Genomic DNA, 16,770 nt, shown 5'->3' with positions numbered 1-16,770 from the left:
AGTCTGTAAGAGTCGACACCAACCCTACAGAATTATTTTATATACAAAATTATTTCATATACAGTATAAAAGCAAAGGTATGGGGCTTCTGGGTAGCTCAGTCAGTTAACTGTCTGACTTTGGCTCAGGTCACGATCTCATGATTAAGGAGTTCAAGCCCTCCTTTGGGCTCTCTGCTGTTAGTCAGCACGGAGCCCACTTCAGATCCTCTGTCCCCCTCCCACTAGTGCACATGCGCGCGCGCGCGCTCTCTCTCAGAATAAATAAATAAATAAATAAATATTTAAATAAAGCAAAGTTAAGACAATCGAGAGGCATTTAAAATTTTTGCTCAGCCTCTTAAGTCATTCATTCATTCAGAAACATTTACTGAGTTCCTATCTTCAAAGAGCTGTAGGGCAGAGAGACTTTTGTAATTAGCAAAGATCAGTACAACAAAAAAATTGTAGATATATGCGGGAGGCAAAAGTGCTACCCTGCTCTAGAATGAGGAAGGGGTTCAGGAAAGAGTTCTGGAAGAAAACACTAGAGCTGATTCTACTTAAGAAGTCTAGGAAGCAAATGAGTCAGATGCACATTCTATGCATGACAGGTGTAAAGTGGAAAACAGCCTCATTTGGATAACAGTAACAGATGAGTGGGAACAGAGACTAAGAACTGGATAATGGAGGGACGGCAGTGTTAAAGGCTGAAAGGTAAATGACAAATTATGAAGAGCAAAGATTCTAAATGCATCACTATCTGCAATCAATACAATAAACACAGAGGACATTTAACAAACTGACTATCCTATTTCTATTTGAGTATATCTTTAGGTTTTATATTCAGTTTTATTATATACAGAGTATATATTTTTACCTGATTTACTCCACCTCAATTATACAGTTGGAATTTTTCAAATTATATAAACTGAGCCTTTTCATTTCATAGATTAAAACAGAATGTTTGAAATGGACCTTATCAGCTCAGACACAAATCAACTCTTTAAACTTCCCTTGAATTTTAAAAGATAGAAAAATATTTCCCCCCAAAACTTTTAGACTAAGGATATACTTTAAGAAAAAAAAAATTCTTTCTGGATTTCCTAAAAACTGAGTTCCGCCATGACTTAAAGGAAATGAAGCTACACATAAATGTTTTATGTACTTTCTGTAAGTATAATAGTTCATACAATTAAAAAAGGGTGGGGGAGATGTTAAAAATTATCACACTACTATTAAGAGTATATGTATTCTCAGCTATTATTAGAATAAGACCTCTCCGTTTATTGTAAAAAAGCACCTTTTCTTTGGCCCACCATCCTAGATCATGAGGGGTAAGGTGTTGAAAGGATCCAAAGAATCAGAGGTCAGTCGGCCACATTGCTTTGGGGATGCTGTTCATGATTCAATCAATCACTTCATTTGCACTCAGTCCCCACATCTGTTGTAACATTTTCTCATTCATTTAGCTACGTATGTACCCAGACACTGATAAATATCAAATTAGGATATGATTTATTTCTTCAAAGAAATAAAGCCAAGAATCATCTGACAAAAGTAGGAGATACATTTCTTTCACAGATTTATTTTTAATAGCTCAACACCAGAGGTCGCCAAACTTCAGCAGTAGAATACTGCTTGTGCAGCCTTAAAAGCAAGGGTGAAGTAAAAGAAATTCTATTACAAAGTTGTTACTCTTCTGCTTAAAATCCTGCAGCAGCTTCCTACTACCTACAGGCTAATGTGGTCTGGCCACAGCTCACAGCTCCAGCCTTCTCTGCCCCAGTAAACTCCTATTCTACCATACCCACCATTCAGAACCTTAAGTTCAAACTATAAACACATAACAGACCCAATTTCACTAAGTGTCTCTGCCCAAATTCTCACACATGTCCTCCATTTCCTTCCTCTCTCTAAAAGGTGAATACCTTTCCTTGCTTCAAGATTCAGCTCAAGAGTTACCTGTCCCATGATACCTTTCCAGAGAGTACTCCCTCCAAGTAGAATGCTGCTTTTGTACTCTGCCCAGACTTCTGGGTAATACCTACCTGCCTTACTCCATTGCCCTCAGTTATTCCCTCTTCCTCTTAGTCTCTGAACTCCTTGAGAGCAAGGACCCTCTATGTTCTAGCCCAGCACCTAACAAAAACATTAGTAGTAGTTAAAGTGGTATGCATCCTGCAAGACTAAAGGGACTCATGGGCAGGCCTATATATAATAAAGCCTTTTAAATAAGTGGATAAAAATGGAATCACATAGAGGCAAGACAGATTATATGCAGCATGGCTGAACAAAGAAACATCTTCACTTCTTTCTGAAAAGAACTGTTTTTCAGTTTGTATAACTCTCAGGTTTAGCTGCCTATACCATAAGGTTGACAAATGTCTCTAAAACTAGAAAACCTGTCACTGAGCTATTCTATTTAAAACTACCAGTATTCTAATGATATTGGAATTACTACTTTCCATTTGCATTCCCAGAAAACTTGTATAAGATGTTATTCCTTCTGGTATTTCCCCACAATTTACAGGTTTTCGTTTTTAAAATCCATTAGACATAGGTAGCTACAATACTTTCAACATATATAGCTTTTATCCAATTTCTACCTCTTCCCTATATGACTGAAATTTTCATATAAGAAACCCTCGTGTTTATAATGCAATGCTTCTCAGAGTTTTATTCCAATTTCCAAAAGGCAGGAATAAAAAGCTGTAATAGCAGCAGCACAAAATTTTAAATCCCATTAGGAACTTTACTGAAAAGGGCAGCATGTTGTCATGTTATCTGAACAAAACTAAACGACTTGGCTAGTTTTAATTTTTAGGCCTAGGGAAGGTGAACTAGTGCAGGAGGGTCCCTTTATGTGTCCACGCTCTAGTCCATTCACTCTTGCACCATCTGTCAGTTGATCCGTTCCCTCCCCCTCTTTCTGGGAGCCACTGGGTAGACGGATAAATATTATGAGAAGTCTTCTAGAGTCCTTTGTAAAAGTATGATCAGAGTAAAACAAAGCTACCTTATCAACAGTTTCATAGATAGATGCCCCCATTCTTACCTTTTAAAAAATAATATCTTTAATGAGATATGCTTCATATTACCATGAAATTCACTCCTATATAACTGCTTGTTAGCATATTCCCAAAGGTGTACAATCACCACTGCCATCTAATTTTATAACATGTTTTCACCTCAAAATGAAATCCTGTACCTAAGAACAATCACTCCCATTCTCACTCCTCCCAGGCTCCTGACAACCCCTAATCTACTTTCTATCTTTACAAATATTTACTCTGAAGATTTCATACAAATGGAATCACATAACGTGTGGATTTTTGTGCTTGACATTTTCTTTATCCATTCATCAGGTGGTGGACATTTGAAATGTTTCCACTTTTTGGCTATAAATAATGCTACTGTGAACATGTGTATACAAGTTTGTACACATGTACAAACACATGTGTGGACATGTGTTTTCAATTTTCAGAGGTACAGACCTATAAATGGAATTGCTGGGTCATAGGGTCATTCTATGTTGAATATTTTAAACATATTTAACATATACAAAACATTTTTGATTTGCACCATTTTACAATCCCACCAGCAACGTATGAGTGTTCCAATTTCTCCACATCTTCAACACTAGCTATTGTCTGTCTTTTTATTCTAGCTATCCTAGCGAATGTGATGTAGTATTCATAATGGCATTGATTTGCATTTCTCTAATAAGTAGTGATGCTAAACATCTTTTCTTGTACCCCCTGGCCATTGATATCTCTTCAGAGAAACGTTTATTCAAACCCTTTGCCCATTTTTTATTGGGCTGTCTTTATTGTTGAGTTGTAATTGTTCCTTATATATTCTAGATGTGTCCTTTGTAATATACATGATTTGTAAAAATTTTCTCCCATTCTGTGGGTTTTTAACTTTTTTGAAGCACAAAAGTTTTTAATTTTGATGAATTTCAATGTAATTATTTTTTCTATTATCCCTTGTGCCTTCTGTATCATATCTAAGAAACCACTGCTTAACTGAAGGTCACAAAGATTTCCTTCTAAGAGTTTTACAGTTTTGGCTCTTGCACTTAGGTCTTTGATCGATTTTGAGTTAATTTTTGTAATATGGTATGAGGCAGCAGTTCAATCTCACTCTTTTGCGTATGGATATTCAGTTCTAAGCTCTAAAAAGACTATACTTTTCCCCAATGAATTGGAACCCCTGTTGTATACCAAATGACAATAAATGTAAAGGTTTACTTCTGGACTCTCAGTTTTATTTGATCTATAGGACTATACTTGTGTCCTTATGTCTTTCTCTCTCTCTCTTTTTTTTTTTAGCATGATTGAGGTATAACTGACAAAACTGTAAGACATAGAAAGTGTACAACATAGTGATTTGATGTGCATATACACTGTTAAAGGATTCCCACCACCTAGTTAATTAGTCTCCATCATCACACATTGTTCTTTTTTCTTTCAGTGAGAACATTTAAGTTCTATTCCCTTTGCCAATTTCAATGAAATAACACAGTGTTATCAAATATAGCTGCTATATTTTACACTAGCTCCTCAGACCTTACTCATCTTACAGCTGAAATTCTGTACCCTTGACAACTTTTTCTCATTTCCCCCCACTCCCCAGGCTTTGGCAAATACTTCTCTATTTCTAGGCTTTGACTTTTTTCTCTTCTTTTTTTAGATTTTACATATAATTGATACCGTGCAGTATCTGTCTTTCTATGTCAGGCTTATCTCAGTTGGGGTAATGCCCTCAATGTCCATTCATGTTCTAATATGGCAGATTTCACTTTTATGGCCAAATACTATTTCATTGTCTTGATAACTACAGTTACATAATAAACTTCTAAAACGGGAAGTACAATTCTTTCATTTCATTCTTCTTTTTAAAGACTGTTTTGCCCTTCATTCATTATGTCTTGAATAACATTTTATACTTGGAAATAAGTCTCTTCCTCCCCCCTAAAAAGGGAACTATTATTTTTATTAAGCAAACTACTGAATGTAAGGAAAACAGTCTTTCTTGGCTGATACATATTCACAGGCATCAAAAGACCTTTTTTTGGTGAATCTCAACCAAAGTAGTATGCTCAACAAAGGAGTATAAAAATAGAAAGGGGTGGCAGGGGTGTGTTTGTGCTGGGGGTGATATTAGAATCTATTCAGTAAGAAAAAAAGAAACCATTTATTTTTCTAACTTTAAAACAGCACACCCCTTGGGGTGCCTTGGTGGCTCAAGCAGTTAAGTCTCCAACTTCAGCTTGGGTCATATTTTCATGGTTTGTGGGTTTGAACCCTGCCATCAGGCTCTGTGCTCACAGCTCAGAGCCTGGAGCCTGCTTCGGATTCTGTGTCTCCCTCTCTGTCCATCCCTCCCCTGCTCAGTCTCTCTCTCAAAAATAAACACTTAAAAAAAAAAAAAAACTTTAAAAACAGCATATCCCCTCTGGGATATGTAAAAATTTTATTCACACAACATCCAACTCTTGCTTCCTTTGTGAATCACTAACACTATCGTTCTTTGTAACACAATCAGCTAAGATTTTCTTCATGTTTTCCCTGTACCATATATATCAATAAAACACAACCCTGTGTTTTATAAATATGATACAGCATTCAGTATACTTCTTTAAACTACAAACTCTCTCCGTGATTCCAGAGTTTCTTTATATTTTTTTCACAGCTCAATTGTTAAGAATCATTGCTCTCGAAACTTCTAACCTTTTGCTTTAAAAAGGAAACAGAGAGTTCTCAGTAAAAGTACCAGTCTTGAAATCAGGGTCTGGATTATGAATACTGTTAACTTGACAGATTTCTGTCCCTGTCCCATCTCTCACCTACCCCTTTACATACTTTATAGAGACTACACCAAACAAAAATAATGCAACTGTGCAGAAGAATGTGTGGTTATTAAGTAAAGGGAACTATATCACAAGAAGAATAATCCTATGAATGGTCTTCTGACTCAGATCCTACAATATGATTATCAGTAAATTAGTTTTGAGGTGACAATGTCACAAAACTCCATTTGTGTGAAAATATCTCTTTAAGTAAAACATACACCGGCAACTTATTAAATGATCTTACACTGGCCATTTTGGAGAAAGTAAAGATTTCAAATGGATGCCATTATTCTCAAGTCAAAAGATGAACCAGGTCACACTGCCAGGAAACCACATTCCATGCCTGAGAACACATACCTATAGTATACAGAATTTAACCAAGTACAAGTAAGTTACTGTACAGCTAGTGAAGTTTCATAGTAGTTAAGTTAAAATTGATGTTTTCCTTTGGTCTACAGAAAACATTTAATGTAAAAAGGCAGATGAATAATTACACAAGCCAGTAAAATTTCATAGTAGCAAGTTAAAAGTGATGCTTCTTTGGTCTATGGAAAACATTATTTAATGTAAAAAGGCAGATGAGCAATTACATTAAAATAATTACCTTAATGCCTCCTTTATCCATTCACCTACTTCAAAAAATGTTTACATCATACTGTATGTGTAATACCTATACTGCAGGATGTTACTACAAAGTGTAATCATAGTTCCTTACACTAGTTTAGGGATATTTAACATGGCTCCTGGATCAGCTTAGAAAGCTCAAGAATCACCTGAAGTTGTAGGTAAAATTCTGGTATATATGCATTTTTCTGGAGAAGAGTCCATTACTATAAACAGATTTTCAAAGTGGTCCATGATCCAAAAGTTTTAAAAGTTGCTGCTCTGGTCAGTAACAAACATGGAAAAATTTAAACAATAAAAAATGAATTAAGCAATCAAATACTCTGTTTGTATATTACATATATTATATACACTACAAGTAAAAGTGTATACCACAATGTAAATGGCGTGTACTTATATGTTCTGGAAAGTGGAAAAAAAGACAGAATTAAATTTAATATATTGTCCCTGCAGTCTGTTAGCAACAAAAGAGCTAAGAAATTTCACCAGGTAACATAGGATTAAACTTCAAATGCATGTTAGTTAAGACACATCATGGATCCATCAAAAATCTTAGGGGAATAAGTATTTCTTCTTAAACTCTGATTTATTACTATCTTTTTTTTAAAAAAAATTTTTTTAATGTTTTATTTATTTCTAGGAGAGAGAGAGAAGAGAGACAGCGTGAGCAGGGGAGGGTCAGAGAGAGAGGGAGTCACAGACTCTGAAACAGGCTCCAGGCTCTGAGCTGGCAGTCAGCACAGAGCCCGACGCGGGGCTCGAACCCACGAACCGCGAGATCATGACCTAAGCATAAGTTGGACGCTTAACCGACTAAGCCACCCAGGCGCCCCTGATTTATTACTATCTTAAAGCTCTGTCTGAGAGACTATATGATAGTGAGAGTATTAGGCCAGGAAAGGAGAGTGTACACACACAAGTGTGTACACACACACAAGCCATAATATGGGGACAGGATAACTGAAAATCTAAAATGTTTTCTAAACAAAGATGGTGAACGTTAAGGTTGAGCTGTAGTTGAAAGCAAAAAAATCCACCATTATAACTTTGATTTCTTTAGATGAAATACAATTAGACCTAGTCCAAAGACATCTCAAACTGATATGGTATATTCATCACAATAAAATTTAGGGGATTTTTCCTTTAGTTGTGGAAACTGTGGTCACATTTTTTAAAAGTATTATATGATAAATATGACTCAATTGGTTCTGGATATCAGTTGAAATTAAGGATCATATTTTTCCCCCAGAGCTATAAAATTCTATAAACAGAATTCAGCTAAATTGATGAATTTAGCTAAAGATGAATCAAAAAGAATTTTTCTATCACCCAACCTCTCCAGGATATGGTGGTGGTAATCATCATCATCATCATCATCATCATCATCATCATCTTCATCGTCATTATCATCTTCCTAGGATTAATGTAAGCGTTAAATGTAGTAATGTGTGTAAAGTATTTTAGCTCATTGCCTGGTGGAGAGTAAAGTCTTAATGAGTGGTAGCTTTTGTGATTAGCAGTAGTTTCCCAATTTTTGAAAATGCAGATTTTCAGGAACCAAGTAATCACTGATCTGTTTGTCTAAATTATATTACAGCCATCAGTCAAATTGGAAGACCAGGAAAACAATTATTTAGACAAACATTTATAACAAAATGGGTTCTCTTAACTGTTTTTGTTTACTGACAAAAGATTCCAGCACAAATGAAAACATCTGTTTTCCTAGTTTCTATGACTGCAAAAAATAACAATTGTTTCAAAAAATCAACATCACAGAATAAAAAGTGAAAACCTTCTTCCCCTCTTCCCTTAATCCCACTCTCCACTGCTAAATCTTTTTCCTTCTAACTCTTTCTCTACTTATAGGTGTAAGAAATGAAGTCCACCTACTTAGCTGTAATCATATAATCAAAAGATTATTTGGATCTTACTGTTTCCTATTTTCAAATTTATCAAGTAAAGCTTCTACCAGAGGAAAGATTTCATTAGCTCTTTTCTATGGAAGAGCTACATACGCAGATTTCTAAACTGAGTAATTATTGCTAAGAAATATGAAACAAATAACTTGGTAAAGTTTGGGATGCCTGGGTGGTGCAGTTGGTTAAGTGTCCGACTTCGGCTCAGGTCATGATCTCACATCCGTGGGTTCGAGTCCCACGTCAGGTTCTGTACGTTCGAGCCTTGCATCAGAACCTGGAGACTGCTTCAGATTCTGTGTCTCCCTCTCTCTGCCCCTGCCCTGCTTGCTCTCTGTCTCTGTCTTTCAAAATAAAATAAAGACGTAAAAAAAGAAATAAAAAAAAATAATTCAGTAAAGTTGTATTATAAATTAACTTTAATTGCCTTATAATAATTTTACTACTGTAAATAATTTAAGTATCTATGTTTAATGTCATGTTTTTCTAAAAGAAATATATCCAAATTTAAAAGGCTAGGTACCGAAACTATGAAGCCCCACTGAAATTCTATCTAGAAATATGACTGACCAATTCTGCTCTAAAACTCTTCCATTAGAAGCAATGTCAAATTATTACTAAGCATAAGCAAATGTTTATGTAATAAATAAAAGCATATCTTCAGGAACATTAATTCATTTAAAACTAGAAATTCTACACAATAACTAGTTTCTTTCAAACTTTTAGTTTTTTGGTATTTTCTTTTTTTTAATGTTTGTTTATTTTGAGAGAGATGGGGGAGGGGCAGAGAGAAGAAGAGAACAAATCTGAAGCAGGTTCTGCTCTGTCAGTACAAAGCCCGACACGGGGCTTGATCTTAAAATCCATGACCTCATGGCCTGATTGGAAATCAAGAATTGGATGCTTAAATGACTCAGCCATCCAGGCATCTCTTGTGATATTTTAATCCAGAAACTAAGCTCTGAACTGAAGTTCACCTTTCCTTACTTGAAATTTATATTTTAGAATTTGGAGGGGGAAAAGAAACTATTAGTAAAATTTACAGCATTTCCAGGTCCAGAGCTTCATAGGTTGCTTCAACTTTAATCCATTTGGTGAGTACGGGGTAAACCTGTCATTTATATAATGTAATAATCAAATCTTTGAGAAGCCAAATACATCATGTAATTTCTTTTCAAGGCAATCATATATAATTTATTATGCTATTCTGTTCAAATCAATTATGTAATTCAGAGTATAATCCTACAACAGAATTTATGCATTTTTAAAAATAACAGTCAAAATATACTTTTGTGAGAAATGAAATGAGTTATTTAGTAAAAAAAAAAAAAAAAAGTCTACAAAACAGAAGGTATTTCTGTTTAAACATATATATGCCCAGAAAAGGATATAAAAATACTTATAGAAGTTATTTTTCATGATGTGTCAGAACTGTTACTGCTTTGGTTCTTTTCTTTGTATTTGTGTGTGTTTTCTCAGTCTCCTGAACTGAGCACAGAAAATGCAGCATAATTATAAAACAAGTAATTGGCATTAATAAAAAACTACCGTCTCCAAGTCTTCAGAAGACTGGAGTTTCTAAAGGGTTTCTAAAGAACCCCACTGGTATGACTGACAGCAGAGGTGCTAAATGACAATGCTATGTCGTGGAACCTAAGTTTGTGAAACTCCTAGTAGAAGTTTTCCCTAAACATTTTATTTGTCATCAGATATCTGAAACCACAACATATCTTTCCTTCTTTCTTTTAATGTTTATTTTTGAGAGAGAGAAAACAGAGTGCAAACAGGGAGGGGTAGAGGGAGACACAGAATCCAAAGCAGGCTCCAGGCTCTGAGCTGTCAGCATAGAGTCTGATGCAGGGCTCGAACTCACGAACCCAAGATCATGACCTGAGCATGTCAGATGCTGAATGCTCCCTGTATCAGATATTTCTTGAGGTTATCTTAAGCAGTATGTTAAGGAAGAATTTGAGGGGGGAAAAAATCTTGTCTGAGAAGGCCCTGACAGAATTTCTCTTTTTACAAATATTTTGAAGATGCAAGCATTTCTTGATATTCAGGTAAAATGGCATAATGAATTGCTGATCTAACAGTCCTATGTATAAAACCAACCTCATAAAGTGTTCTTCAAGCTTAGAAATAATTTTTCAAGATTTTCAATTCCATTCTCCTTTATTCTTATAACTTATTTGAAGATAACATACTTGGATTTATTCTAAGTATTTTACAAAAGTCTTATTATAAGGTAGAGAGAGAGGAGATCCCTCTCTCTGTCTCTGCCCCCTTCGCCACTTGCATGTGTGCTCTCTCTCTCTCAAAAATAAACAAACATTTAAAAAAAAGAGAGACGAAGTTAGCTCAATTTATAAAACTGTGTTACTCATGCTACAGATTACTGGCATGAACATCTGAACCAATAAAAATTTAATAAACATATACAACAATCACAACTTTTCTTATTAATTCCTAGGTAATTCCAAATGAACAACGGTCTTGCAGCTTAACTCAACTTAAATCTTTATTGGAAACTATTTTGATGCCATTGAATAATAAAATATAATAATGAAGAAAGTTCCTATTCAGAAAGTTTACAAAATAATGAGTCAAGTCTACCACATATAAAATATATGAAGCATATTTCATATATTTCATATGAAAATGTTCATTTTTTACATAAACTCAAATTCTGAGAGAAGAGTATCTACTTTACTGGGGGTCAGCCTGTAGATACTCAGAGCCATCATGAAAATTTAAAGGGAGAAAATAGAAAAGAATAGATTTTTATAGATTCCTAATTACCATAAGGGCTGATTACTATATTATCTAAAAAAAACTGAGAATGGAATTGGGTACCTATAAGATCACTTTCATGGAAGATTCAAATTTGTTCTTGAAGCCTTGATTAGCAATACTGACAATATCTGTTTAAACTGTAAAATGTGTTTAATAACATTTAAAGGTTAACTTACACAACTTCTTTTCTGATTTACAAGTTAGATCAGGAAAACTAGAAAAGTTACATCAGAATTAGCGATGAATTTTTATGTCAATGAAACATCACAGATACTCAATATTTAGAAAAAAAATATACAAGATCAACAAGATTTTAGAGCTGTATAAAACACATACACAAAACCTATACAATGCTTATTAACCTCCAAGCAATAGTACATACTACTCACATATACCACAACACAATGTCTATTAATCTCAATTTAATATACAACTTCAGGTCACCAAATGGGTAGTAAACTAGTACAGGGCAGTTATGCTTAAAACTGCAAAAGGAATACCAAAGTGCCCTGGGATCCTAATTCCTTTATCTCATAACACCTTCACAACATCTATAGACAGTGATCGTGGAACTACAAGAGGGTTGTGACTAAGTTCCTTACATATAAATGCAAATGACAAGATAACACATGTTTTAGAGTTGGCCTACTACTACAAATTGATGAACTTACAACTTAAGCCCTATATGAAAATGAAGTCTTAAACCATCAATAACAAGTGACAGTTTTTACTAAAGTCTATTAAATAAATACAAACCAATACTAGGTGAAAAATGAATTAAAAGGATATGATGGTGGTGGTAAAAAAAAAAGGCTCTAGATATAAAGGTTTTTAAGATATGATGGCAAGCATGAGACAGGGAGTTATTACAGATGGCCACTTAGCTTCATGACTAATTTCATTTGTATCATATATGAATTGAAATTACTGACAGAATGAATCATCACAAGATTCTAAACTATAATCCAAAGAAAAATGACATAATTTGAATAAGCTAAACATAATGATAAATAGAATTAGCAATATGCCCAGAGAATTATAGTATGGTGAGCTCAAGTACATCAAGTGAAAGCCTGGGGATAAAAGAAATGCTGAATGGTTGCATTATAGCAGGGGTCGTACTAAGGGCCCAATCTCTTGTTTTTGTGGTCTATGAACTAAGAACTGATTTTACACATAATCATTTTGATAATAGGGAATACTAACTTTGAGCCCCAATGAAGAGAAATGGTATAGCCCTCCCTCAAAAGAACTCCTCTCCTCTAATTAGTAAACCTGTATTTAAAAAAATTGTACTCAATTATTAATATATTTTGAAGTTCCTCAATTAAAAATTTGAAGAAATTTGTTTTGTCTTGTTGTCTGTCTCTATGATATCCTTGATTTGTGTTTTAGCCCACAAGCCCTAAAATGTTTTATCTAGCCCTCCAAAGAAAAAGTTTGCTAAACCTTGTACTGGAATCTTAATTTGAATAATGGGGGAATGGGCTTTTCTGAAACAAAAAAGACCAAGCTATTTGAACTCAGATCTGAGTGTAAAGTGAGAATCAGAAAGGAAGCAGATCTGCTGAACAAAGGTTAAAGTTTAATTTGAAACTGAAAGATGGTTACCCATAATTTGAAACTGAAAGATGGTTACCCAAAAAAGACTGCATATACCACAGACATCTCAGGTGTAAACCATAAAAAATATGGATAGTTAATTCTTGATCACACAGTGGTCTCTTCAACCATACTTGCAAAATCACCTTATCTAAGGTAACATATTTTTAGAGAATGAAGTACAAGGATTTTTTAAGTAACTTAAGCATAGTTCTGTGCACAACTGATAAAAGCTACTGAGGAGTTATGGCTCAGCAAATAAAAACTAAATCAAAGTTATCTAGATATAGAGCAGATCGAATTCCAAAGTAGTGATTTGATATTGGAAGTATTTAAGGAACACAGGAAATCTATCAGGAATGTAACTAAGATGGCTCTTTCATTGATTGGAGGATTGAACTACAAGACCTCTGGGGAGATTTTCAATTTTACATTTTTAATAAATATTTAAAAATCAAGACTAAAACCCAAAAGATAAACTATAATACAGAATGAAGCAATTTAGTGGTCTAAATAATATATAGATACTAGATTTTTTTTAAAGGGGGTAGGAAATTTAAGGTCTCAAATATTAAAAACTCTTAAAAATTACATTTAAAAACTCAACTAAAATCTCAGCCCTATTGTTCTTAAAACACAATATTAATTCCAAGATAGTAATATTTTAAATCTAGTTTTGTTAATAAAAGTGCTGATAAGATCTAATAAATAAAATTATATTAAACTCGTAAGTCAAAATTCTACTTGTACATGCTCTGTACATGTTGATATTTACATATATTGAAAAAAATACAAGCATCATGTGTTCAGCAGACTATTGGAGCAGAGAGGACATGGTGAGTAAAAATACATATAGCTTATGCTTTTATTTGGTGCATATACATTTTAGTGATCTTATGGCTTTTGAGTACTTTAAATATATATCCCTGTTTTTGCATAAGATATATCTAAAATACATTTTGTAGGATCATGTAACAGAATAACTCAATTAGAAACCAAAAGGCTGTGCTCTTACACTTCCTCTATATGTGATCTTCATTTATGAAGTCTTACCTGGGTGTATGTGATATGGATTCTTAGAATAAAAACAAAATTCACTGCAGTTCAAAAACTGATTTAAACTTCTCACCTTGATTATTTCCACCAACTGATCCACACCACTGTCCCCTGGAAATATTGGTTGTCCTAGCAACAGCTCAGCCAACACACAGCCTGCAGACCATACGTCTGTAGAAAAGAGAAGCCAAGAGTTAGTTACTAATGCTTGTAGCTTAAGATGCACTGAAAACTATTTGTATACATTTTCTAATTTTACACTGACCACAGAATAAATATCACAAGCAAAAAAGTGTACTATCCAAAACCAAGGGAAGAAAGTCCTCAAACCATCCCTAAAGGGTTAAATTTACCAAAGAGGAAACAAAGCAGATAAGAAAATTCCAACAAAGGGTAAAAGTCTATTTAATTATCAAATATCAGATGTTCAAATCTTCAACAACCAAGGCAGGGGATTACAGCACCAAACATAGGGCATGCTTATCGACATATCAGACTTTAAAATAAGTCAAAGTGACCCAACCTCTGTACATTAGCAGTGCTTAAAAGAATAGCCACAAACAAGGGTTCAATCCCTTGTCCACAGAGTTTTAGGCCAATGCAAATCCAGATAAAAAATTTCAAGCCTTAAATGGTTGGCTTCTGTGTTGTAATACAATTGATAGTAACATGTGCTTAAATATATAATCATTTTTAAATACAGAGACAAAGAGATGATTTTATTTCACAAATCCAAAACAAAGAAAAGGAAGGAAAACTTCCAAATTTACTCTATGAGACCAGTATTACCCTGATACCAAAACCATATAACAAATCCAATAAAAAAGAGACCTGCAAGCCAATAGCCCTGAAGAACATGAATGCAAAAATTCTCAATAAAATACTCGCAAACAAAACCCAACAATACATTAAAAAAATAATTCAACACAATCAATGGGATTTATTCCTGGGTTCTAAGAGTAGACCAATATTCACAAATCAATCAATGTGATACACCACATTAATAAAAGGATAAGAACCATATGGTTATTTCAATAGATACAGAAAAAGTGTTCGACAAAGTACAACAACCATTCATGATAAAACCTTCAACAAAGCAGGTTTAGAGAACATACCTCAATATCATAAAGGCCATATATGAAAAACCCATAGCTAATATAATCTTAAATATGGAAAAACAGCTTCTCCTCTAGGGTCAGGAATAAGACAGGCTGACTATTCTCACCACTGTTATTTACCATAATACTGGAAGTCCTAGCCTCAGCAATCAGACAAAAAAAGAAATAAAGGCAAGGAAGAAGTAAAACTTTCAGCATTTGCAGATGACATGATACTCTATAGAAAATCCAAAAGATTCCACTAAAAAAACTGCTAGGAACTGATACATGAATTCAGTAAACTCACAGGATACAAAATCAATGTCCAGAAATCTATTGCACTTCTATATATCAATAATGAAACAGCAGAAAAAGAAATTAAGGAAATAATTCCATTCAAAATTACTCCAAAAATCATAAGATACCTAGGAATAAACCTAACCAGAGGTGAAAGACCTGTACTTTGAAAACTATGAGACACTGGGGCGGGGCGGGGGGGAGATATGGAAAGACATTCCATGCTCATGGGTCAGAAAAACAAGTACCACTGAACTGTCTACACTACCCAAAGCAATCTACACATTTAATGCAATCTCTATCAAAATACCACCAGCATTTTTTGCAGAGCAAGAACAAAATCCTAAAATTTGTATGGAACCACAAAAGAGCTCAAATAGCCAAAGTAACCTTGAAAATGAAAAGCAAAGCTGGGAGCATCACAATTCTTGACTTCAAGTTATATTACAAAGTAGTAGTGATCAAAACAGTATGGTAATGGCACAAAAACAGACACATAGATCAACAGAACAGACCAGAAAACCTCCCCCAAAATCCACAACTATATGGTCAATCTTCAATTAAGCAGAAATAAACATGCAATGGGAAAAAGACAGTCTCTTCAATGAATGGTGCTGGGAAAACTGGACAGCAACATACAAAATAATGAAACTGACTTACACCAAACACAAAAATAAATTCAAAATGGATTAAAGATCTAAAAATAAGACCTGAAACCATAAAAATTCTAGAGAAGAACATAGACAATAACCTCTCTTAACACTGGCCATAGCAACTTCTTTCTAGATATGTCTAGAGGCAAGGGAAACAAATGCAAAAATCAACTATTGGGAATTCATCAAAATAAAAAACTTCTGCACAGCAAACAATCAACAAAACTAAAAGACAGAGTACAGAATAGGAGAAGATATCTGCAACTGACATATCTAATAAAGGGTTAGTATCCAAAATCTATAAAGAACAAATCAAGCTCAACATACCAAAAATGGGCCAAAGACATGAATAGACATTTTTCCACAGAAGACATACAGATGGCTAATAGCAATATGAAAAGATGCTCAACATCACTCATCAGCAGGGAAATAAAAATCAAATCTACAATGAGATATCTCACCTCACACCTGTCAGAATGGCTAAAATCAACAACACAAGAAACAACAGGTATTGGCAAGGGTGTGGAGGGGAACCTTAGTGCACTACTGGTAGGAATGTAAACTAGTGCAGCCACTCTGGAAAACAGTATGGAGATTCCTTAAAAAGTTAAAAATACAACTACGCTATGATCCAGCAATTGCACTACTAGCTATTTATCTAAAGAATACAAAAATACTAATTTAAAGGGATACATGCACTCCAATGTTATATAACAATAGCCAAAATATGGAAACAAACCACGTGACCATCGATCAATGAATGAATAAAGATAATATGGTATATATGTGATGGAGATTAGTCAGCCATAAAAAAGAGCGAAATCTTGCCATCTGCAACAACATGGAGCGAGAGTGTTATGCTAAGTGAAGTTAAGTCTGAGGAAAGAGAAATAC

General features: G+C 34.3%; 1 protein-coding gene across 4 annotated transcripts in view; it reads right to left on the bottom strand.

Annotated features, from left to right (window-relative positions):
• The window catches only part of GSK3B (glycogen synthase kinase 3 beta), a 205,019-nt gene that overhangs the window by 45,241 nt on the left and 143,008 nt on the right, over positions 1-16,770 (bottom strand). For all 4 annotated transcript variants that reach the window (XM_077776762.1, XM_077776760.1, XM_077776761.1 and 1 more), the window contains exon 7: positions 13,903-14,000. In XM_077776762.1, the coding sequence (XP_077632888.1) occupies positions 13,903-14,000 (98 nt within the window). The remainder of the gene's footprint in view (positions 1-13,902; positions 14,001-16,770) is intronic.

The sequence above is a fragment of the Crocuta crocuta genome, unplaced genomic scaffold (assembly GCF_008692635.1).
Source record: "Crocuta crocuta isolate KB4526 unplaced genomic scaffold, BGI_CrCroc_1.0 scaffold87, whole genome shotgun sequence".
Classification (NCBI taxonomy): domain Eukaryota; kingdom Metazoa; phylum Chordata; class Mammalia; order Carnivora; family Hyaenidae; genus Crocuta; species Crocuta crocuta.
This window is presented reverse-complemented; position numbering and strand designations above follow the sequence as displayed.